Genomic DNA, 26,720 nt, shown 5'->3' with positions numbered 1-26,720 from the left:
ATTAAGAATGAACATTTCAAAATGAAAATTTAAAACATCAATTAAAATAAAAACGTGCAACACCTAAGGATATAAGTATATAATTTGTAAGCTGTAAACTACAAAACGTTCATGAGAAAATTGAAGATAATGTAAATAAATGAAAACATAGTATATTCATCATTTTGAAGATTCAGTACTTTTTAGATGTAAATCCCATCCCTCTTACCCCAGAATGGCCTATAGAATTCAGGATAATCTCAATCAAAATCCTATCAGGGCCTTTTGGATTTTGTTTTTGTTTTTGGTAGAAGTTGACAGCTGTGTCTGATAACTATATAGAAAAGAAAAGACTCTAGAGTGAGTAGTCAAAACAACTTTGAAAAGAACAAAGTTGAAGGATTTCGAGATTTAAGACAACTACAAAGTTGTCTTAACCAAGACAGTGTATTGATGAAAGGATAGAAACATTGATTAATAGAAGAGAATAGAATCTGGAGAAGATCTGTGTGTTAGGAATTGATTTTTGACAAAGGTGCCAACACACCTTTTCTCAATAAAGAAAAATGTTTTTTTTCAATGAATGGTGCTGAAACATATGGATGTCTTCTTATGGAAGGATCTTCAACTCATGTCTTTATACTTTCTACTTTATAGAGAAATTGACTTGAATTGGATCATAAGCCTAGGTATAAAAGTTGAAACAATAAAATTTCTGAAAGAGAACATAATGTTCTCTAATTATTCACTAATGAAAATCTGTGACCTTGCGTTCGGCAAAACTATTTTAGATAGGGCACAAAAAATCAAACATAAAAGAAAAAATTATAATTTGGATTACATCAAATTTAAAAAGGTTTATTCTTCAGAATATATTGAAGAGACAAGCCATCAGCTTGCAGAAAATATTTGTAGACTGTATATCTGATAAAGGATTTATGTTCAGAATATGTTAAGAATTTTCACAGCTCAATAATGAGGGAACAACAACTGAACAGGAAATGGGGAAAATGTTCTTAACAGATCCTTTATTGAAGAAATACACTGATGTCGAATAAGCAGAGGGAAAGATGCTCCATACCCTCAGCCATTAAGGAATTGCAGAATAAAATCACAGTGTGATTCTATCCTATTAGAATAGAGAGGAGGAATAAAAGAAAGGAAAAAACTGCTGATACTGAATACTAGTGAGAAGGCAAAGGAACCAGAACATACACTGCAGCAGGAAAGCAAGATGCTACTGTAATTTGGAAAAGTCTGTCAGTTTCTTATAGATTTAAATATACAGTTGTCATACGGCATATCCTTCTCATGTATTTACCCAAGGGAAATTAGAACATGCTCACATAAAGTTTTGTATTCAAATATTCATTAACTGATGATTAGCTCAACAAATTGCAGTACATCCATATGATGAAGTACTATCTAGTAATAAAAAGGAATGAACTACCGAAGCATGCTATAGCATCAGTGAATCTTAAAGGCATTATGCATTTGTGAAAGTTGCAGTTGGAAGTCTGGATGATTCCATTTCATTTTGGGGGAAAAAAATCTGAAAGTAACAGAAAACGTCATGGTTGCTAGTAGCAAAGGGTAGTGGTAGGGAATTGCCTGCAAAGGGACAAGAGAAATTTCTCTGTGATAAGAAATAATTATCTTGATTGTGGTGGTAATGACAAAACTATGAATTTTCAAAATTCATAGATTTGTACAACTAAAAAGGTGATTTTTATTCAAAATTATACTGCAATAAGCCTGACTTTCCAAAAAAACTTAATTTTATAGAGAAGAAAAAAGATTGAAGGAAGAAAATATAATATTTTTTTAATCTTGCTTCTCTTGAAAAACAGGCAGTTACTTTAACTGAAATTTACTATGACTTCATTTTGCCAGGACTTTTTTCGTTCATTTAAAAATAGTTAGGTTGCATATGCATACTAAAAACTGAATTATATATACCAACAAATTAAGTCTATGTATCTAAAAATAATACAAATTGTTGTGATAGCTCTTTTGGAATTTTTGTTAGAAATATGGGGGGGGTGCCGGGGTGGCTCAGTCATTAAGCATCTACCTCAGCATCAGCTCAGGGCATGATCCCAGGGTCCTGGGATTAAGCCCCACATCGGGCTCTCCCACTCCCCTGCTTGTATTCCCTCTCTCACTGTGTCTCTGTCAAATAAATAAATAAAATCTAGAAAAAGAAAAAAAGAAACATGGAAATGGTTAGGTTATTCCTGATATTTTCTTTAAAGGTCTGAAGGGTCTCCCCGCCACCCCTTAATTATTTGCTAAAATCACACAGTAAGAAACTGTGTGGTCTTTTTTCTCTTAAGGTAAGCTATGTAGTAGGGTACAGACAAGTAAAAAGGTAAAATTCATTTTGCTCTTCAGTTACCACTGTTAACAACTTGGGTTTCGACATCTGGAAATTTTTTTATTTGTATCCTTGTGCAATGCATGCATTTTGGTCTTAAAATCATCTTAAAAGGATACATACCATGTTTGCTTTTCTGGGCTTGTGTTTTTCTCTCATATAATTTGGGTATCTTTCTGGATCAATATTGTTTATTTACTCACTCAGTAAATATTTTTAAGTACTTAATATTTAAGGCTAGCAAGGGAAAAATATGGTCCTTACCCAAGCAACTGATACTCAAATAAGAAGATAATAAACAAATTTAGGGAAAATGTTACTATTGATAAGTTTCATGAAGGTAATTAGTGAAGGCATTAGATAGTGTGGTATAGAATGTTTTATCTAGACCTGCTTTATTCTGCAGATAGGTATTTACTGTTTCATAGTGTAATTTATTTAACCATTCTGTTGATGGGCATATGTATTATAGTTTTTTCTGTTATAGTCAATACTGTGACATCCTTGTACATATTTTTTTGCTTATATGTACCAAGTGTTTCTATAAACTAAATTCTTAAAAGGAAAATTGCATTTTTAAATACTGATTATACATCCTGTCAAATTATCCTCCAAAACACTAGACATTATCTGTCAATAGATGAAAAATGCCACATTTTAATTTGTATTTACCCAAATCCCAATGAAATTTAGCATATTTACTGGTCATTTGTTATTTCTTCCATAAATTGCCTACTTATACAATTTTACCCATTGTAGGGTTTATCTTTTTCTTACTGAGATTTTAGGATTTCTTTATTATTCTGTTTATAATATTACATCATATTTTATAATATTTCTTCTTAATCTGTCACTTTTCTTACTTTAGAGAATCTTTAGATTTTTCACTTTTATATTGTCAAAATCTTCAGTCTTTTCTTTCCTAGCTTCTAGGTTTTGTGTCTTTCCAGAAAAGCCTTCTTATATTAGTTTAGTCTCATATTTTTTTCCTGTGACGTCTTTAGTTTTATGTATGTTTCTAATAGATTTTAATTCATCTGGAATTTTATATATATATATGTGTATATACATGTATATATATGTGATAACACACACACACACATATATATGTGTGTGTGTGTGTGTATATGTATATATATATATGTATGTATGTATGTATCTATATATATTCCCCCCCTGTGGTAAGGACCTGTTTTTTCCAGTTTCCTAACCATTCTCCCAAAATAATTTATTGAACAATGTCTTTTTTTCCCCCACTGACTTGAAATACTACCTCTATCATTTTAAAAGTCCAAAATATGTGTTTTCTGGATCTAATACTCTATTGTTTTAATTATTTTCATTTTACATTTAACATCTGATAGGGTACCCCTCCCCATTGTCTTTTTCAAAAAAATTTTGGCAATTTCTGTGTATTTTCTCTTCCAGATGAACTTTAGAATCAACATGTCAAGTTCCATTAAAAATCCCTTTGGGATTTTGATTGGAAGTGCATTGAATTTACAGATTAATTTGGGGAGAATTGACATCTTTACACTATTGACTCTTCCCATCCAGGAACATGGTATGCCTCTCCATTTCTTCAGGTGTTCTTTTATGTCCTTTAGTAAAGTTTTTATGGTTTTTTCATGTAGGTCTTAGACTTTTCTTGTTAGGTTTATTCCTAGGTATTTGTAGTTTTCATTGTTACTGTGAATTACATCTTTCCTCCAGTTTACATGTTGTTTTCAATTGGTTATTGCTAATATATAGGAAATCTATTGATTTTTGTTTGTCGATCTTATCATTTACTTGGTTTGCGTTGGATTCTCTTGAAATTTCCAGAAGGATGATTATGCATTCTGCAAATGATAGCATTTGTTGTTTCCTTTTTTCAGTATTCTATTTCTAGGGGATTTTTTGTTTGTTTTTTCCTGGTCATATTGCATTGGTTAGGCTTCCAAATCTGTTCACTACTAGCTCTGATTTGAGCTTCTTTTCCTGATGGCATCCTAATTTTTAAACTTTTACATTTTACACGTGGTTTAGATTTCTGGTGGTGCATATTATCTGGATGGAACAAAAGTTTCCTTCTTGACTTAAGTATTTTCATGGTAATGAATATTGTGTTTATTATGTGTTCTTTTTGAGATGATACATATTCTTTTTACTTCTAAATTTTAATGTCGTGAATTACCTAATACATCTACCTACTACTGGTTATGATTTTTTCATTTTTAACATTTATTCAGCAAGTATTTATTTGGATATTGCATTGTACCAGGAACTTTGCCACACACTGGTGATAGTGTAAATCTGAATGGTTCCTGTCTTTAATTGGAGAAGAGAGATAATAAACAGATACCCAAAAACAAGATAATTTTAGGCTGTGATAGTACTGATAAAATTATAGCAGAAATAAAGTTAGTGGTATGGTAGAGAGATGAGTAGAGTATTTTCTTGGGTAGTACTGTCTGAGAAGGTAAAATACAAATTAAGACCTGAAGAATGAAAGCTTTGGGAAAAGCATTCTAGGCAAGGGAAAGTCACTATTTCTGTGTGTACAAATAATTATATTTCTTAGTACTTCCTTTATCTCCTTTCTTGTATGTATTGTATAATATTTTTTATACAACTTCTGAATTTAATTTTCTAATGATGTGTTTCATTTGTTTTTTATTTTGTTTAGTTATTTTGCTATTCTTGTTCAGGTTTGCTATTAGGGTTATTTATGCTTATGAGCTAGGGAATTTTCCCATCTGTTTTCTGGGCTTTGTAAATAATATAATAATGCTCTGTTCCTTCTAAGGGATAGTTTAGTGACTATCCCTGAGATTTCCTCTATTGGTATATTCTGTTATGTTTCTCCTTTTTCTTGAAAATCATCCATTTTGTTTAGGCTTTCCTATTTCTTGACTTTATAGGTTTGCTTAGTTTTCTGATTTTAATAACTCCTTATGGTTTTTGTTTTTCCTCTCATTTTCTGTAATCAGGCTTACCAAAGGCTTGTCTCTTCATGCTAGACCTATCCATGAAGCACTTACTAGTCTTACTAATTACTTCTGAATCTCTTTTCAATTTCTTCATTTCTATTACTACCATAAATTATATTGATACATTTCGACTTGGATTTTATTTTTGAAGATTTTTAGTTTATGTATCTTAAATCTAAGTTTTTCATTATGGACAGCTATGACTAAATCCCATAAGAAATAATATGCTTACTGATTTTAATTTTTATTTTCCCTGTATTCTGAAAGTTTATTAGTAGGCTTTTTTCTTTTTTTTTTAAATTTCTAAGTAGAGTATTATTGTTAAATTTTAGTTTCACTTAGCTTTATGGACTAAGAATGTAACCTCTATATATTTTTTAATCATTTGAGATTTTTCCTTGGTCAGGCTTTTATTTGCTATAAAAGACTGTATTCTGTGTTCATGATATACTAATTTCCATTTCACTATGATATGTAAGTATAGTTCATTATGGAATCTATTTCTCAATCATCCATGTCCTTGCATAATCTACTTGCTCTCATTTTCTGACATAGGTATGTAAAAAGTTTCCTGCTAAGTTGTGTGAATTTTTATTTCAAGTATATTTACTTTATATATATTTCAATGTTATATTTTGACTATTACATGCTCTGGCTGTTACACGCTTTGGTGTATTAAATCTATTACCATTATAAAATATCCTTTTTCTGTGTAATGCTTTTTGCCTTGAGTTATTTGATAATAATTGTACCCTTGACTGGGTTTGCTTTTTCATGTTTTTGTTTTTTTTTTCTCATGCTTTTAGCCTTATGACTAAAAATTTTAGTTCTCTTATGATAGCATATAGTTGAGGGGTTTTTCTTCTTTTTTTAAAATCTTAATCTGTGTGTAATTTTTTCAAATAAGAAAAGTTTTCCCACTTGCTTTTATATTAACTTGGTTTTTGGTCTTTGGTCTTTTTCCTCACATTGAAGGTTATTGTGGAAAAGGTCTTTTCCTGCTGTCGCTGCCTACCCGCCCAGCCTCGCTCCCTCCACATCCACCTGCCACCCCTTGCCTTTAGCTGAATTTGAGTTTTATTTTGTTTACTACCCACTTTGAAAACTATGTGTTTCATTTCTCTTTTTTAGCAGGCATTGAATTGAATTAAACCGTATCTTCAACTAGTTGTTCTCTTTGCTGAACATAGGTTTTTGGCATTATATCATTCAGTCTTGGCTTAACTGATATTTTAGTATTATGTTTATGTTATAATACGTTTTTACTCTTCTAACTTTAAGGAATTATTTATTAACAACTACCCAACATGATAAGTTAGCTTGTATTATATTGGTTTCTTTTCCAAATGCTTAGTGTTATGATTCCCAAGGTTGTCCTTTTCTTGGATTCGAACTCTAAATTCAGAAATATTTGTGGTTTTAAAATTTTCAGTTTGCTTACATATCTAAAAATTATTTTATTCTACAGTTTAGAATTTTACTTTTAAAATAATTATACTTTAGAACTTTTAGTTGCAGTGTTGACTTATAGCATCTTGGGTTATATTTAGGACTCTGATATCAATCTGATTTTTAATTCTGTTAATAACCATTCGCCTTATAAACTTACGACACTTAAAATATCCTTGGAGTGCTCAAGTTCCACCAGGTTATGACTGTGTGTGTCTATATCTGAGAATGAGTGTGTATTTCTGTGTATGCATTTTAAAGCAATAAGAGTCATTTTATTCTGAGCCAGTTTTTATGATAATTGATGAATAATGATAAATACCAGAGACAGGTTAAATTAATAATTAAATTGCATCATACTATTGATATTTAGAGTTGGGGTAAATTTTTTAAAATCTGTGGCTTTAATTCTATGACAGAAAAACCACTTACAAACTTTAGATTTGAGAATTCTATACAATTTTACTTATTTTAAATAGTCATAATTGGTTCACTTTATAAAATTTACAATTAATGTTAAAAATTTCATATTGAATTATAATTTCATACTGAGGTGTAGCAGGTAAGTACTTTGAAGCTTAAGAAAAAGAGTTATGTTTTAGCTCTGTGAGAACAGTGCTGTGTTAACTATTATATCTCTAGTTCTTAACACATTCCTAGATCTTAACTAAAATTTTATTAGATGGGTAGATGGGTATGAATGAAATGATGTAGAATAAATCAGTGTTTTCTTAATGGATAGATTTTTTTGAAAGCTAAATTTACTTTTAGTCAGGTTCACTTTAGTTTATTTACTTGAATCTCAGGATATTGGCACCATAATGAGTCATATTATTAATTGATACTCTTTTTACAAAAAGGACTTTAAGTGGTTTATTTTATGCTGTTTTATTTTAGCGTATACTAGATCAGTGTCCAGTGACCATACTGAAGATTTTATATTAATGGTACGGAAAAACTACATCAAATATATTTCTTTAAGAATTGTTGTATTTTACCTGAAGTTTACTCTATTTAAGACTTCAAAAAATACAGATCAAAGAAATTTTTATTAGGTTTTGGGGTCGGGTACAGAAAAGAAGAAACAATTGTTTCTTTGAATTAGCTTTTACATAGCCTGTAATGCATATCACTGAAAAAGCGACAACACTTGAGTTATCATGTAATTCAGTCCATGATGATGACCTCAAGTCAGGTTGTTCTAATGAGTCTTTATTTTTGGTAGGTGAAATGGTATCAATTATGATCTGTGTTCTTAAAATCCACTGTCATTGAAATGACAAAATTGGTCATAAAAATTAAACACTAACATTTACTATAAGTAAAAATCATACACAATGATCATAAATGTTGTTTAGGAGGGATTTTTCTGCATTGACTTGATTAAGAGCTCTTCAGATTTTAAGTATGGTGAGTTTTGGATTGAAGATACTGTGTTTTCCTGGAGCAAGTGTGAGACTTCTTTGTTATTTAAAAGATGTTTTAATATAATCAAGATCTAGATTATCTTTCTTGGAATATAGACTATTAACTTGAAATTTAGACTGCCTGCTCTAAATTGAATGAAAATGGACAGGGTAGTTTCCTGAACAAGAGCAATAATTGGTGGCTAGAGATGGGATGGGAGGATGTGGAGTGTTAAAGGTCAAGAAGTCCAAATTCTGGAGTTGCTGGCATTTCATATTTTAACGTATGTTTATCCTCAAAAACTGATCTTTTCCTATCCCCGCCTCCCATAATCTTTCATTTGGTATATTGAAGTAAGTTATAAATAGGTTTCCTTGTTTCTGTTGTCACATCTATACAAAACCATCTTTCACATGATCTCTAATTATCTTTTTAAAAAATTGCTTATTTGGGATGCTTGGGTGGCACTGCTGGTTAAGTGTCCCACTCTTGGTTTTAGTACAGGTCGTGATCTTAGGATTTTGAGATCAGGTCTGTGTTGGTCTCTACGCTCAGCGTGGAATCTGCTTGAGACTCTCCTTCCCTCTGCCCCTCCCCCCAACCCCTGTTCTGTGTTCCTCTCTCTCAAATAAAAAAATAAATCTTTTAGAAAATTGATTATCTTAATACTTTAATCCTTCAATAAGCTACCATATAAATTCTGAACTGGGTACAATATTGAAAGGCCCGATCTTTCTTAAGCACTATTCTTTTTACCATTCTCATTCAGAATTGTTTTTTCCTTTCTCTCTGTACAGTCCCTATATTAGTGTCTACTTAGTACCGTTTTTAATCTTCGGTATAGTTAGTTCTTTGCACATAGAGTTGCATTTTTCCGTATTGTATATTTGTAGAAGGCATTGATTATAATAAAATCATTTTTATATTTTCTTTCTCCTTTGGCTGCCCTACTGCATTTTGCATATTATATGTAATTGGGGGTGTATTTGTTAAATTGAATGGAACTTGTATATATGATGTCTAGTTAATAAAAATTTCTTTATCCTTTGAAATAAATGCCAGTTTATTTTTTATTTTTAGTTTTTTAAAGATTTTATTTGGCAGAAAGAGAGAGTACAAGCAAGGGGAGCAGCAGGCAGAGGGAGAGGCAGGCTCCCCTCTAAGCAAGGTGCCTGTTGGTGGACTCCATCCCAGGAGCCCAGGATCATGACCTTCGCTGAAGGCAGGCATAACCAACTGAGCCACTCAGGCGCCCTAAATGCCAGTTTATTACAAGATGAACTGCTCTTCTCTAATATAACATTGATAATTTATCTATTTTGACAGGAAGTTAGTTTGAAATGTAACTCTGGTGTTCACAATTCGTCCACATGGCCCTATATTTCCAAATTTTTATATGACTTTTTGTTTTACTATAGAAGGACTGGGAGTACCATTAATGACATAAACAAATTCCTTCAGTATTGACCTTTGTTAAAAGACCTTGATTTTCATTGTTGAGTGGTTGTGTTAAGGTTATTTTGGAAAGAAAGTAAAAAAGATATTTAATTACTTTGTTCATTTAAATAAATAGTATTACTGTTAAGTAATAATATTTTAAAACAAAAGCAACCTCCGTAGTAAGATAACACCGTTAATCTTTCAAAACCAAAACAATTTAACTTGCATATAAGAATAGAGGCAAGTATGATAAAGCCACTATAAATCTTTTTCGCAGATTCAGCATTATCAAGAATTTGCCACACAACTTTGTTTTCCAGAAATATTATATAGCAGTTTTCTGACTCTATTTTTATATATGGCAGTGTGCATCTCTAAAGATAAGAGCATTTATGGGGCACCTGGGTGGCTCAGTGGATTAAAGCCTCTGCCTTCAGCTCAAGTCATGATCCCAGGGTCCTAGGATCAAGCCCCACATAGAGCTCTCTGCTCAGCAGGGAGCCAGCTTCCTCCTCTCTCTGCCTGCCTCTCTGCCTACTTGTGATCTCTGTCTGTCAAATAAATTTAAAAAATAAATAAATAAATAAGAGCATTTTCTTATCTAACCAGAATAATTCTTTTAGACTGTCTAATACCCAGTGCATATTCAGATTACTTCATTTATCTTGAAAATTTCTTATAAGGTCTATATTATTTTGCTAATCATGTCTCTGGTGTCTCTTTAATTTAGAGCTTTTCTTTCCTTTTGTTTTCTCTCTTAAAAAAAAATTTTTTTTTCCGTATTTTAGTTGTGTTTTTTCCTGTTTAACTTTGTGGTTCTCAAATTATCAACCTCCAGGGTCTTTTTGTTTGTTTCTGTTTTTCCTCTGAGGGTACATTTGGCAATGTTTGGAGGTTTTTTGGTGTCACAGCATGTGGTAGAGTTGCTACTAGCATCTAGTAGATAGAGGCCAGGGATGCTGCTAAACATTCTGAAATACTTAGGGTAGCCCTCGACAATGAAGAAATTATCCAGCCCAAAATGTCAATAGTGCCAAGATTGAGAAACTGATTTAACTTGTTCCTAATACTTGCCTTACTGATTTTTACAAACTGGAAATTATTTCTAAGGGCTCTAAATAGATTATTGTTTATTTTCAGAGGGGCAAGAATATGTCATAGGTGGTATTGTGTATTTTATGTTATATAAATCTGAGTTATATAATGTTTAGTTCTCTTCTTTTAGTAATTAGACAGTAGGTATAGCTTTGTCCCTAAATATAGAATTTGAAGTTAACTTTTCTAGAGCAGAGTAAAAAAAACCTTCAGCATGGAATTTTCTAGTGGAAAGAATATTGAACTAGTTAATTGGATAACTGGTCTCTTGGTACTAGATATTTAGAAACTTGCTATTTAAATAACAATCCTGTGCTTCTGTTTTTCCATCTATAACAATTCGGTGGTTCTTTATATTAGACAAGAATTTGAAACGCAAGCATCACTTCATAAAATATCCATCTAGTGAAAACAGTACATCCGAAATAGCTTAAATATAACTTGTCATGCTTTGAGTTATTGATAACTTTGATAGGTTATTTCCGTTAGGGAATAAATTTAATAAGGACACACCTTTCCTCCTGTCTCTCCTCTCTTCATGGAAATTATTTTTACATTTCATTTAAAGAAAATGTTTCAAAATATTCATGTGAATTTCTTATTCAGAATGAATCTTTTTTTCAGTAGAAATGTAATAAAAATGAGTACGGTTTCAATGGGAAAACATTTTAGTATTTAATCTGAATTGTCTTCGCTCGGTACATGGTAGAGCAGGATATGCTCGTAAATCATAACTTAGTTGACCTATGAATACACAAGGATTACTTATTTTTGTATTTTTATGACTGCGTGTCCTTATGTCAGTCTCTCTTCAGTTGTTCCGTAATGTAGTGCAAGAATCTTTCCAGTTAGGGAAAGAGGAATTAGTGTTAGAGGAGGAAGTTCTCTTCTACTTCTACTCTTCTAAATTCCAACAGCCTTTTCCCCCTACCCTTTACCTTCTACACTTTTTACCCTGTAAAAGTGTTCATTTATGCACACACTTTGGCTCTCTCATTAAAGAAGTAAGTTCCTAGATGGTGGAGTTGATTTCACACATCTCTGTTATCTCCTCTGCAGGTTAACTGTAGTATCTCTTGCACAAAGACTGTTGGCCAGTGATGGGCATTTTGCCATACCTGCTACTTGATGTTGCCCTACCTATTACTTAATGTACAAATATTCAATAATCTGTAAGATATACCTTAAATTTATTTTTTTGTAACTACCTCTCCCTTCCCCAAATACACTGTAGCCTTTTAGAATCTGAAAGGGAAGTATCCCCAATCCATCTTTTATTTACTCAAAGTCCCTGTTTCCATGGAGTTTAGAAAGGTAATAAATATTATAATATCTCAGTGTAATGAATTTATGAAAAAATTATGTAGAATAGGGATCTAGAGATTGCTGAGATACTTGCTTAGGTCTCATAGGTAGCATCTGAACCAATAAGGGTACCTAGGTCTTTAGATCCTAACAGTATCCTTGAAATTAATTTCTTCTTAGTATTAAACTGGGGGTGGGGGAGATATAAATCCATTCCTATTCTTCTCTTTCACCCCAGTACCTTTTTAAAAAATCTATACATAGTCATTTGAATTTACTGTTTTTAACTTACCAGTTTTTTTTTTTTACAAAGTAAGAATAGTGGACTTAAAAATTAATGTAACTTCTGTGGATATTTGAAATCAGTAAGAAAACATTTCTGTAATTAATATCCCTCATGAAGAGATTGAGGTACATTTTTCTTAATAAATTTTCACCAAGCTCAATTAGGACATAGAGTGGCATTGGGCACTTTATGTCAGAGGCTCACTTTTAATTGAAATTTAGTATCTCCAATGATCTAACTTCTAACTCTCTTACCTTTCCTACAGTAAATACTCCGTTCTAGCATATAGAAATTTTATAGCTGTCTACCAATGTTATATTCCTTTTTCTACTGTTGGCTTACATAAATTAATTGGGTCAGAATCTTTTCATATTTATCTTTATGCAATGTCTCGTATTATTTAAACACCTCTGATCTATATACCCTTGACATTTAACCGTGCCCTGCTCTTTAAAATATTTTGTTTTCTAAAACTCTAGTCTGAAATATTATTTAATTTTTCATTTGTTCATTTTACCGATGTTTATTTTGCCATGTTTATTTCTTTTGTTTTCTTTCCTCTTCTCCCATTGGGTTGGAAAATTGTAGATATTTTCACAGGAAATTTCACTGGGAAGCAACTTTTTCTTTAAAATGACTCATCTTCTGGACCCTCATTAAAGATAAGAAGACATAGTTTTTATTATACTATAATTTTGAATTACATCTTGCTATGGCCAACTCATGTCCCAAAAGTTTACTTAATTTGTTAAAGATTTATTTATTTATTCTAGAGTGAAAGAGAACATGCAAGCAGGAGAGGGATAGAGAGAGAGGGAGATAAAAGCAGACTCCCTGCTGAGCTCATTGAACCCTAGGGGTGGGGGGTACAGCTCAATCTCTGGAACCTGAGATTATGACCTGAGCAGACTCTGTCAGAGGCTCAATTTACTGAGCCACCCAGGAACATCACCCCCCGGTTTTCGAGATAAACTCCCAAAGTCTACTTAAAGTATAACATTTACGCTACTACCTTGAAAGAGAACTTAAAACTAAAAAGGGTATATTCTTATTTTTTTTTCCTAACTCCCTGTCATTTTAACAGGGAGTTGTTATTGATGGGTTATACTGCAAAATTTTGTGAAAATTTTCAAATATTTACAGAGATTATTTTCAGAGTATCCAGTGTCTATTTGTATTTGAAATATTAGAAATCTGAAATCATGTTAAACTGTGTTAGTCTAATGGAAATTTGGAGAGAAACATACTGTTTCCTGCCAGATTTAACTTCCAGTACTAAATATGTTTTGGTTATTCCTGGAGATAGGTGACTTTCAAAGATGAAATGACTCAGAGTTTCTCATGTTATAGTAGTTAAAATTTTATTCCTTAAGGTTTTTTTCAGATTTCTTACATTTAGATACTAGGTAGGAGCATAATTGTGTTCTAGGTTAATCATTACTTTTATATCTATTTTAGTTATAAGTGTTAGAAGTACCTTAGATTTATGAAGTAAATTTCATGTAAAATGGTGACAGTTTATAAAATAATTATCAACTTTTTATCAGCAAACTAGAAAGAACATATCTTAGTACATATTGTAAGTAGCACTATAATAAGGGATATCACAACGAAACTTTTCTCCATGTCTTCAGTGTTTGCTATGTTCTAATTTTTTAAATATTTTTTTAATTGAATCTCATGTTGACTATAGTAGTGGTTCTCAGTGAATGGTCCACAGGACCCTCAGGGTCCCAGAGACCATTTCAGGATATCTAAGAGGTCAGAACTCCCTCATCACAGTACTGACATGTTATTTGCCTCCTTTACTGTGTTGACATGTTCATTGATAGTATAAAAGCAATTGTAGGTAAAACTGATGGCCCCTCAGTCAAGGCCATGGCATCAAATTGTACTAGTGTCATTGTATTCTTCAATTCTGCGTACTCACAGTTAAAAGAAGAAAATGAAGAGCCAGTTTTACCTTAAGGATAATCTTGATAAAGCAATAAATATTAATTTTATGAAATCCACACTTTTGAATATGTGTCCTTTTAATATTACTGTGTGTGACATAAAGCACTTCTGTGGGGGGTGTGTGTGTGTCTTTTTTTTTTTTTTTTGAGATGCAAGGTAAAGTAGCCATTCCTTTTTATTTTTTTTTTCGATGAAATGCCATTGTTAACTAGAAAATATAATTGACAGGCCCAATACACTTAGCAGACTTGGGTATTTGGCATATGTTCTTATCAGAAATGATGGAAATGAGTTTGTCATTTTAAGAGTGATTGACAGTATTTGTCACTGATGATGAAATTAAGCTTTCAAGCACAGATTAGAATTTTAAATTGTGTTCACAGTACTTAAAAACTTTTCTGGTGAAAATACACCGGTGGCGATACTAACAAATATGATTTTTTGATATTGTAGTTTGATTTCTCAGTATGGTGACTGTTAATAAATTTAGCCCTTATCTGCAGGTCTGGGGCAGTATTTTATAAGTGTATAAAGGGATCCTGAGAGCAAAACATTCAAGAGCAGCTGATTTAGGTCCTCTACTAAAGCCAGAGGTTTCACGTTTAATCATTAACCTCATAGCTCCCCCATCTTGCCCTTATCCTACCAAATTAACATAAAAAGAATACATAATTTCAGTAAAAGGGAAAAAAAATGAGACTCTGCTGTATATGAGTAGCACATTCTTAAATTCTTCTACAAATATAATTTTCTCCTTTAAACAGTGCGGGCTTTATGTATTAGATTGAATTTCTTTAGAATTGCGTTGTATTTATCATGATATTTACATTAAAATATTTTTTCTTTCTTCTTCCTTTTTCTTCTGTTTATTTCTCTTACACTTTCCCTTTCTCCTTTCATTCCTCCCTTCCTTCCTTTTTTTGGTATTTGTTTTCTAGGTGGAATCTTTCATTTTGGATCAGGATGATTTGGAAAATCCAATGCTGGAAACGGCTTCCAAGTTGCTCTTGTCAGGTACTGCTGATGGTGCAGACCTCAGGACAGTAGATCCAGAAACACAAGCTAGACTGGAAGCTTTACTAGAAGCTGCAGGTAAGTCTGCAGACCTTACATATGTAATTAGACTATATAATTTTCAAAGGTACATATAAATCTAATAAAAACTACTATGATTAGGGGTGCCTGGCTGTTGCAGTTGTTAGAGCATGTGACTTTTGATCTCAGGGTCACAAGTTCCAGTCCCATATTGGGTGTAGAGTTTATTAAAGTAACAAAAAGCTACTATTATTTTAAATACAAGGTCTAGGACATTTAGGGTAATACTGTTCATAAAGGTTAATGGATTGCTTTTTAGAGAATTTCTACATGGAATATTTCATTAAAGCATATTTTTGTTACCAAAGTAAAATCCACATACTGCTGTCAGCCTTGAAGAGTCATTTCATATAGTCGCTTTTATTTAGTCACACATTCCATACTTTCGAATTTGCCCACTTGATAACATGTATTCATACCCTAAAATTGGTATTCACAATACTCTTAGTCTTTCATAGAAATGCACATAATAAGGGTGCCTGGGTGGCTCAGTCATTAAGTGTCTGCCTTTGGCTCAGGTCCTGATCTCAAGAGTTCTGGGATCAAGCCCCACATTGGGATCCCTGCTCCACTGGTAGCCTACTTCTCCCTCTCTCACTCCCCCTGCTTGTGTTCCCTCTCTTGCTTTGTCTCTCTCTGTCAAATAAATAAATAAATAAGTTCTTTAAAAAAAAAATGCACATAATGAAAAATTTTAGTTGTCCTACACACATGTTCCTTGATGAGATGAAATAAGGTGAAGCCCTTTTTGTTTCAGCTCTCAAACTGTAAACAAGTGTCCTTTTCACAGTCTACTTAGACCCATGTTTTTGACATTGTGTGCCTTTTGTTGGCAGTTTCATTGTTTATAATGGTCTCCAAGTATAATGCGAAAGTGCTATCTAGTGTTCCTGAATGTGAGAAGGTAGTGATGTGCCTAATGGAGAAAGCACATTGTGTTAGATAAGCTTCTTCAGCATGGGTTATAGTGCTGTAACCATGAGTTCAGTGTTAATAAATCAACTGTATATTAAATAAGGTCATCTTTAAACAAAAACATACATAAGACAGTGTTTGGTTAATGCAATTGCTTTGTGACCAGAGGCTCATAGGAAACTTGTTCTGTGTTTTCCCTAGGAGCAATGGTTCAGTATTCATTAATTAAGTTTTCCCAGTGACTGTGAATCATAAGAATTGACTATATATAATTTCCCTCTTTTTTGTCATAGTCTTGAAACCTTGAAACCTTATAAAGTGGATCATTGTATTATTGTAAAATGGATCATTATTATATTGTCCCCATAAGAACAGTGTTTTGATTAGAGATTACATACATATGTATCATTATGCCTAAAGTATAAGGGAATAGTAACTCTTAATCTCTGATCTTTTTAAATATCCATATATTTTCTTAACTTTTCTAAGGTGGAAATAAATATATTGTGAACATTAATTGTTCATTTTTTAGAAACCTGATTTCCTATATAGTGTACATACAGTGCATGTAAACTGCTGCCTTATTATAGCACAAGACCAAACTAATACTATTTGGTAATCCTTCCAATAAATATCTTGTAAAACAGCATTTAAAAATTCAAAGGACTCATGGTTAAATTTGATTTCTATCCTAAGTTTAATTCTAGAATGGAATATTGAAGGGATCTTGACCAAGTACAAATGAAAACATAGTAGGGCATGTGCAAGGTCCAGTCCTCGAGTATAAGAAACTATATGTTCAGGAGAGTAGATATGGGGCGCCTGGGTGGCTCAGTCGGTTGGCTGTTGGCTCTGGTCATGATCCTAGGGGTCCTGGGATTGTGCCCCACATTGGGTTCCCTGTTCCGTGGAGAGCCTGCTTTTTCCCTCCTCCCCCCTTTGTGTCTCCAAGAGGCAGAACCAGGTTGAAAAGTGCTACAGAAAAGTGGACTACAGCTGAGAGGGGTTACTTTTGGAGGTAGAGTTTCTTTTCATAGGATGCTAATAGCTGCCTCATTTTCTCATTTCTTTGTTTATTCCCTTTTTTTTTTTTCTGTTTTCTCTACAGTAGCCAACAAGTTAGCCTCTCTCCTCCCTCCCTCCCTTCCTCATCTTCTTTTTCACTTCTCTCCCTTTCTCCCTTAGTTCCTTTCTTTAAGAATGAAAAGTATTAACACATAAGCCCAGAGGGAATACCCATCATCCAGCTTTAACAGCCATCAGTGTATGGACAGCCTTGTTTCCTCTTTACTTAGTACCACCCTGCTTATGTCCCACGCCCCAAGTTAATTTAAAGCAAACTAAACATTATATAATTTCATATATAAATACTTCCGTATTGGGGCACCTGGGTAGCTCAGTTGGCTGAACGTCTAACTCTTAATTTCGACTCAGGTCATGATCTCAGGGTCCTGGGATTAAGCCCTGTGTGGGGCTCTACACTCGTTGCGGTCTGCTTGTCCCTCTCCCTCTGCTCCTCCCCACTCTTGTGTGATCTGTCCCTAAAATAAATAAAAGCTTAAATTAATAAATGAACACCTCAGTATATACTCCAAATTAAGAACTATTTTTAGATTTATTTATTTATTTTTAGATTAAGAGAGAGTAAGACCAAGTACATGGTGGGCAGAGGGAGAGAGAAACTTAAGCCCCATAAGGAACTTGATCTCCCAACCTTGAGCTCACAAACTGAGTAGAAACCAAGAGTTGGTTGCTTAACTAGCTGGTCCATCCAGACACCCCAAGAACTTAAAAAAATAAAATAAAATAAACATAATACCATTGCATATCTAAAGAAAAATAGTAGTAATTCCTCAATATTGTCAAATATCCTGTCAGTGTTTATATTTCTCCAGTTATTTCATAATAGTCTTTTTTTAAAGATCGCTTGCTTCCTTATTTATTTATTTATTTATTTATTTATTTATTTTTAGAGAAGGAGAGAGAAAGTGGGGGCAGAGGGTGAAGGAGAGAGAGAATCCTAATCATGCTCTATGCCCACGGGGTTTGATTTCACAACCCTGAGCTTATGACCTGTGGTGAAATTGAGAGTTGGTGGCACGCTATAATGCTCTTTTTCTACTTGGTTTATTTAAATTAGGATCCAAACAAGTTTTGCTTTTTTTATTAGGCTTTTAATATTTTTAAGGGTTTTTAAATGTATTTTAGAGCGAGTGTGTGTGTGAGTGGGGGCTGGGCCAGAGAGAAGATTCGAGAAGACTTCCCGCTGAGCGGGATCCTGCCTTGGGGCTCCATCTTACCACCCATGAGATCATGTCCTGAACCAAAACCAAGAGTCTGATGCTTAACCATCACTGAGCCACCCAGGCACCCCTGAGTTTTTAATTTTTATTTCAGTAGTTAAAATACTGTGTAATATTAGTTTCCGTGTACAATATAGTGATTCAACAATTCTGTACATACTCAGTGCTCATCATGGTAAGTGTACTTTTGAATCCCCTTCACCTGTTTCATATTTACATATTTTTGCATGTAAAATTTTATATTTTTCATGTTATTTAGTTTGTCTTTTAATCATAACAGTTTCCTTCCCCCCTCCCCCCCATTTTCTGAAGAAATTGATTCATTTGTTCCACTTTATCAGTTTTGCTAGTTGCACCACTGTATGTTGTATTTCCTGTAAATCAGAATTCAGATCCAGATACTGACCAGATTCAGACTCGTTTTGTTTTTGGCAAGAATAGTCATTCATGGTGTCTATATTTCCTTTGTATCACAGAACTACTCTGGTGGTTTCTCTTTTTATGGTGTAGAGATTGATCATGGTTTAAGTACCCTGAGAAAAGGTACTTGAGAAGTATAAGTTTTTGAGACTGCCTGAAAATACCTCTGATGCTATCCTCATACTTGATAGTTTGAAGGTATAGAATTCTAGTTTAAAAATCTCTTTGAGACTTTTGAAATTATTGCTCCATTATCTCCTAATTTCTGGTGTTGCAATTCAGAAAGTTAACACCACACTTATTTATAGTATTCTCTTACCTCTGCAACTTTTCTTTTCTCATCCTTCTCCATGGCATTAGAATTTGGAGCATTTTAAAATTTCGCTCACATTTTGAATATTTTTGGCTATCCTTTACATTTCAGATTTTCTTCAAATGTCTGGTGAAACCTGTCCTTTTTTGTAGTTACTAGCAATGTCAGGAAAAGCTAAAATAGAAGGTACATGTGCCTTTTTTTGGTTGGGTTTCACCATGAAGTATTTATTATATGTTATATGTTATAAGTTATGTACATTACATAATTACTTTCCTACTGCAGTTTAACAGTTTAGTATAAACATAGTGACATGACACAATACACTTAGTTTTTGTAAATAAGACATCTAGACACATAGTATGGCTAGATTCTCTTGCCTGGGGTCTCATGGGCTGCAGTAACCCCTGAGTTGAGTTCTCATCTGTGGGTTATAGGAGAAAACATGCTTTCAGGTTTATTGTTGGTAGCAGAATTCAGTTCCTTATAGTTACAGGACTGAGATCCTGATTTCCTGTGCTGTGTCAGCGGGGACTGCTCTTACCTTCTCGAGGTTGCCCGCATTCCGTGGCATGTGGCTCCCTCCATCTTCATGCCAGCACAGTAGAATCCTTCTAATACTTTGAATCTCTTTTCTCCAGTTAGCCACAGAAATCTTTTGGTTTTTTCTAGGCTCATGTGGTAAGGTCAGGCACGTCCAGATAATATTCCTGACTTCACGTCAACTGTACCATATAGCATAACCTGATTATGGGGATAAAAGCTATCAAATTCCCAGTCCCATGGATTACGTAGAGTGAGTACAGCAGAGCTGGGTAAAATTGGTAACATTTTAGAATTCCTATTACACAGTGATTGGATAGAGACCCTTCCCTTTCTTTGAGAACTCTCCAGATCCAGATGTCAGTATCTTTAATTTTTTTTTTTTTTCTGGGGCTTTTCAATTTCTCGAGAGACACGTTTACCAGTTTTTATCTGGTGAATGATAAACCTGGCTACCTGTATTTTGGGAGCTTAGAGTGGGAGGGGTTGAAGATCTTACTGTTTTTCATGCATATATTCACTTAATCCTTATTTCCCTTTAGTATATCCTCTCTTTCTCCTCTCTGTCTAATAACTACTAATCCTGGGCCTTTTTGGTTTGGTTTCTATAGAGAATAATCATCTGTCTTTGCAGTTTGGGAATGGAGTCTTCAAGTGTCTGACTACTTCTCTCAGGTGTTCAGCTAGTCTCTCTGTTTTCTGATCCAAGCCTCACCCCTGTTTCTGGTACCTACCATTTCTGAGCCCTCTTGGGCTGGTCACCTTGTTTCTCTTTGTTATCCCTGTTTCTGTTTGTTCTGTTAAGTCAGTTACATCTTCTCTAAACTTTGTCTTCATAAATAAGAATTAAGTTGAGTAAGTTCTAAGAGGAAAAAAAGGGAAAGGTAATTATCTTAAAATCTGAAATCTAGGTAATTTTTTAATGCACTCTCTTCTATCATTTATATAGCCTCTAATGTTTCACTAGGACACTTTTGGTCACAAATTACATGATTCTGTTCAATTGATTAAATGTTAGACTTGGGAAAGAATAATCTGATCATCACGTATCTTTTCTGTTTTTGGTCTTCATTAAAACCTAATAACTGGATAAGACTAGTTAAAAAGGATCATCATAATCCAGAGTAACTAGAATAAATTAATTTTATATCACTGTTTATTCATTTTTAGGATTACCATATGTGTCTTAGGTTACTTACTAATTATCTTTACTAAAATAGTTACCATTACTTATGAAGATATGAGAAGCTTATAAAAATTTAATATGGAATATTTTGTTTTTGATGTTCTTTCTTTTTAAGGCAGTGATTACTTTTTACTAATCCAGATACATTTTCTTACCTAGTTCTGTTGCTGTCATTGACAAGTAGTGGTTGAATGCTGATCTGGATTGGCTAAACAATTGGAGCTCATTCTTTCATGTGAAAATGCATCTGAGACCTTGGTTTCCATAGTGTTAGGATACTTAACTAACCACAGATATCTTATTGAATAAATACTGCTGTAGCAGATTCAGACTGTGGTTGGTTTTTAATTTTAGTGACACAAATTAAAATCATTTTCATCAGACTGAGACTGTCTTTATTCTTTGCACATCCTTATTGTAACAGATACCAACTGACTGCTCTGAACATTTGTTGTATATAAAATCATAAAGGCTTTCTACCAGATGTATTTTTGGTTCCATAAGATACAGTATTTGATATCTTGGATTTTCCCAGAAAAAGAACCAAACAGCTATAAACTTTTGTAAAGTTTAAACACAAACTTATATTATGTTATTAAACCCTTCCACTGTAAAAAGGAATTTGTACAGATACGTTTATTTTTACCATTTGGGTGTTTTTTTCCTTTGTTTTTCTTTTTTTTTTGGATTGATGTCTTAGTTAAGTAGTTTGTTTTAAAACCTGCAATAATAACCTCTTAATCTATAATGTGCATCTGAATTGCTTGGGGATCTTTTTTAAAAATTCAGGTTTTGGATCAGAAAATCTTAGGGCCCGAGATTCTGCAGTTCTTTTTATTTTTTAAGATTTTGTTTATCTATCTATCTATTTATTTCTTTATTTATTTGAGAGAGGATGCATGTGTGCACAGGAGCAGAAGGAGGAGCAAGGTGTGTAGGAGCGAAGACTCTCAGGCAGACTCTGCTTCAAGAGTGGATCCCACATGGCACCCTGACGTGGGGCCTCAACATGGGTTTGAGGACTTGACCTAATGACCCTGAGATCATGACCCTGCGATCATGACCTGAGCCAAAACCAAGAGTCGGATGCTTAACCAACTGAGCACCCCCAAGATTCTGCAGTTCTAACAAGCTCCTAAATGATAGCGGTGTTTTTTGTCCATGTACCACCTACTGAGTAACAGGGATGTATAATATGCATTATTTTATCTTCAAGTTGCTGCAGAGGTTTTAATCCTGGCTATGCATTAGACTCTTCTTAGTGCTTTAAAAATATTTAGATGCCTAGGCCCCACCTCCTACTTACTGAATTACATCCTTAGATGTAAAAGAGCTTAGCATCTATATTTTTGAAAAGCTCCACTGATGGGCAGCACCACTGAGTTAGAATAATTAAAGTTAGAGATAAGTTTGCTTTGTAGTGATACCCAGAAAAGCAATAAGATATATTTCATGCAGGTAGTTATTAACCGGTTCTACTTACGAATTTTTATTCTTTAGCTGATCTGGATGTTTTTTAGATGTTATTGAGAACATGTAATAAATTGTAGACGTAATTTGAAATGAATAGGTACTCATTATTATCTTTTATATGGCCTGTAATGTCTTATTTGACCATATTTGATCACAAGTGGAGTAGGCCACCTAAACAGTCTTAAACAAAAGTGGGCATCTACCAAAAATAATGGGGATAATTCTGGCTTCTGGCACTACTGGTCTCAATGAGTCAAAAATAACTTTTATCAGAACTACTTTCTGTTTCTCTACTCTGCCCTCCTTTATATTGACTTATTTTGGCTAGTCTGTTTGTCTCTATGATCGTGAAACTGGCCATAAGCTCATGACTCACATCTTAGCAATTCAGTTACCTTTGAACATAGAGGTTCTTAAACCTATGACAAAACTCTGGGTGGGGACTCCTAGTTGTCCCAGTGAGGCCAGAGACACATTTCTGGTACCAGAGAGTGAGGAACAAGTTTATTACAAAATTGGAGAACAGCGATTTTCCAGAAGATTCCAAATGAACAGTATATACATGAAGTGTGACATTTAAAGATTATTCATTAAGGTAAATAGAATTAAGTAACTTGACTTTTGCTTTGTTTCTCCTTTTGGGTGTATCCATATTGGTGTGAAAATCATATAATAGGAATAGGAAAATTATCTACGGCTGATGGTAAAGCCTTTGCAGACCCTGAAGTGCTTCGGAGGTTGACATCATCTGTTAGTTGTGCGTTGGATGAAGCTGCTGCTGCACTTACCCGTATGAGAGCTGAAAGCACAGCGAATGCAGGGCAGTCGGACAAGTAAGTACATTTTCTCTGTGATCAGTTTAAAAACGTTTTCTTAATAGCTAATGTTCGCTGAGCCTTTATTTTGTGCTTGGCATGGAAGTAACCACTTTATACGTAATATCTTGTTTTTACTCACAAAAAGCCTAAGGCAGTGAATTTTGTTTTACTTAACTTTTATTCTGAAAACCTGAAGAGAAATGAAAATTTAATTGAGATCAAATAGCTGGCAAGTGGCAGAGCTGGGACATCAGTGACTGCAAGTTAAGACCTTTTGACTCTTTAGATTTTGTTTTAGTTTAATGTTTTGGTGACAAAGAAGTAGATGCTTTCTTATTAGGTATGCCATTTTCTAGTTCATGTGTATAGTTACCATTTTAAAGAGCAAGGTTTGTTTTTTGTTGTTTGTTCTATGAACGTTCAAAAATGTCATAGATTTAGTTCCCATAATTTGAATGTGAGTCCCACATACTTAATGTTTGTATGCCCTACAATTCCTTTTACATAGTACTTTATAGTTAGTAAGGACTCAGTTTATATTTTGTGACTTTGCTTTTTTAAGTTTTTCTGATAATCTTATACCATTTCATATTAAAAAAAAAACCAGTTATGGATAGTACCTGAAAAATGGGTATAAGTTCCAAGAAAGCAAATCGAAAATAATTATTAATATAAATTACCTTTTTTGCTTCCTCAGAGACTTGTTTTCCTCTAACTGAAATGAAGCCATGTTATTTATTTTAGCAGTTGCCTTTTAAACAGTTCAGAAAATGGGAGTATTTTATATATGGGTTTAGAGAATTTAAAAAATAGAATTTAAGGATTATCTTTTATATAATAGTGTTTTTGTGTGACATCTTTAAAGAGCATGAAAGAGCGGTTGTATAGTGTTAACAAGAATATGAATTTACTGTTTCTCTTGGCTCTGAGTTCATCTTCATTTGTCTAGATTTTTGTGTTTTTATTAATTTATTATTCTTCTCATGGATTGACCCTCCTTCAGTTAACTTCAACTTCTGTTTCTTGATTAATGATCAGTTTTACTACCCTGTAGTATTACTGATACTCTTAAATGTGGTGCCTGCTGAGACTGGCAAGAAAGAAAGTTAAAAACGCCTTGAGTATATTAAAGCTAGTTCAAACAGGAAATAGAATAGAAAAAGAAGAAGTTACAGATTCTTTGGCATTGAATATACTAGAAGAATAGTAGAGCATGTTTGTGACAGTCATTTATTCAGCAAAACTTGAGAGAGATAGTGGAGTGCATTGATGTTTTATGTTAGATTTTATATTAGTTAAGTGTGGTGCCACATGCGGATCTAATGTACCCTGTGCTCTTGAGTTCAGAATTCCAACTGTTGTTACAGCTTGTTTTAAAGCTAGCACACACATAAGGAAATAGAATGCAAATCTAAATGGGATAGTAGTAGAGGAGTGTATGTATGTGCCTCAGGAAGAGAAAAAGAGTTAGAGCCCACTTGAAAGAGAGAAAAGGTATGTTCTTATAATGGCGTGTCTTGTGGGAAAGATTTGTCTTAAATTTGTTTAAAGGTAATGGAGAACACTGGGTCTGGGGACTGTCAGTGTCCTAAAAAATGGGAAATTATAAGACAAGCATACTAAGTGCTATTCAAGACTGACTTTGGTAAAGAGATAATACAATTAAACAGTATGAGTAATATATAGCATGACACACAATGATAATAACTATGGAGAAAAATTGAGTGGGGAGGTGTTAGGGCACTGTTTAGGTTGGAGAGCAGTGCGTTTTTAAGAGAGTAGTGGGGAAAATCCACAATTAAAAGGTGGCTGTTTAGCAAACACCTGAAGTTGGTAAGAGGGTGAGCTGTGTCTGACAGAGAAGCTTTCTTGGCAGAGGGACAGCAAATATGTACATCTTGGAGTTGGAGCTTAAGTTAGCATTTTTTATGAAAGGCAGCTATAGAATACATGATGTGCATTTATAATAGCTCTTTTATATATATTTAGCTATTTTATATATATTTATATATATTTTATATATTCAATCAATGTGGCAAGAGTAAGAGTGAGAATAGTAGATGATGAAACCAGAGAGTTAAAAAATAGGACTGTGGTACCCTGTCACTGGAAAGATCTCATAGGTACTTGACTTTTAGTGTGACGGAGATTAGAGGCCAGATGGAGGATTCTGGGCAGAGGAGTGACGTGATGATCTGCTTTCCTTTAAATAAGATCTCATTGACTGCCTTGTTGACTCTGAAGGAAAATAAAGGTAACAGCAGGAAGGCTATGCAGGAGACTGTCATAATCTGGGCTAAACATGATGTTCTTGAATCTGGGTGGTAGTAATAATAGAGATACGGAAAAGAGATTACCCATGGATGCCTTTAGTACCAGAAGTGACAGGACCTTCAAGAGGAGGATGTAAGAATTGACTTATATTTGAAATGAAGAGAATATTAATAGCACTGGATTTACTGTTTTTCTTAGGATGGATTTTATCCAGTTGAGAGACTCTTTAGAAGTGTCCATAGTTGGAATTTTTAACCTCAAAAGCCAGTATGCTGTGTAATTTTTCATATTTTTATATTATCCTGATACTATAATGTTCTTCCCCAATAGCCGCAGTTTGGCAGAAGCCTGTTCAGAAGGAGATGTAAATGCTGTGCGAAAGTTACTCATTGAAGGGCGAAGTGTAAATGAGCACACTGAGGAAGGGGAGAGCCTCCTTTGTTTAGCTTGTTCTGCTGGATACTATGAGCTTGCACAGGTTCGTATGATAATAATCACACGGGTTGTTTTTGTTTTTTAATCTGGTCTACTTATTAGGAATATAATAAAACTCAGCCATTAGGTTCATTTCAACAATAGTTTTGTTAGATACACTTTGTGGTTGTTGGCTCTTTTACTGTAAATGACTAGGTGGGTGTTAGTGGAAGTATGTCCCATATGTTATGAATATATCATTTTCTAATATCATTTAACCTTTTTCTTTCATAAGGTTTTGTTGGCAATGCATGCAAATGTGGAAGATAGGGGAATCAAAGGTGACATTACACCTTTAATGGCTGCTGCTAATGGAGGACATGTCAAAATTGTGAAGTTGCTGCTAGCTCATAAAGCCGATGTCAATGCACAGTCTTCAACAGGTTATGCATATTTCTTTTTCAGTTTCATTAAATAAGAAGACCCTTTGGTAATAATTATTGCACATGACAGTCATCGCTTATAAAGCTCTGGCAATTCTCTGACTACAAAGTGCTGCATATTTGCATAAGGCTCTGCATTAGGTTTAATGTATAGAATATATTTTGAATAAAATTTTTCCTCTTTGGTGTGTGAGGATGATCACTTGGTCTTTTAAAGTTCTTTTAGATTAAATTAAATGCTTGCTCAGTTAGAAGGA

General features: G+C 33.6%; 1 protein-coding gene across 7 annotated transcripts in view; it reads left to right on the top strand.

Annotated features, from left to right (window-relative positions):
• Nucleotides 1–26,720, top strand: part of ANKRD17 (ankyrin repeat domain 17) — a 163,183-nt gene that overhangs the window by 63,166 nt on the left and 73,297 nt on the right. For 6 of the 7 annotated variants that reach the window (XM_032334553.1, XM_032334558.1, XM_032334557.1 and 3 more), the window contains 4 exons: nt 15,205–15,358; nt 23,191–23,347; nt 25,937–26,084; nt 26,316–26,463. In XM_032334553.1, the coding sequence (XP_032190444.1) occupies nt 15,205–15,358; nt 23,191–23,347; nt 25,937–26,084; nt 26,316–26,463 (607 nt within the window). Of the gene's footprint in view, nt 1–3,902; nt 3,921–15,204; nt 15,359–23,190; nt 23,348–25,936; nt 26,085–26,315; nt 26,464–26,720 lie in introns of those variants that run through there. The other variant, XM_032334555.1, reaches the window with a different exon arrangement.

Source organism: Mustela erminea, chromosome 2 (assembly GCF_009829155.1).
Source record: "Mustela erminea isolate mMusErm1 chromosome 2, mMusErm1.Pri, whole genome shotgun sequence".
NCBI lineage: Eukaryota > Metazoa > Chordata > Mammalia > Carnivora > Mustelidae > Mustela > Mustela erminea.
This window is presented reverse-complemented; position numbering and strand designations above follow the sequence as displayed.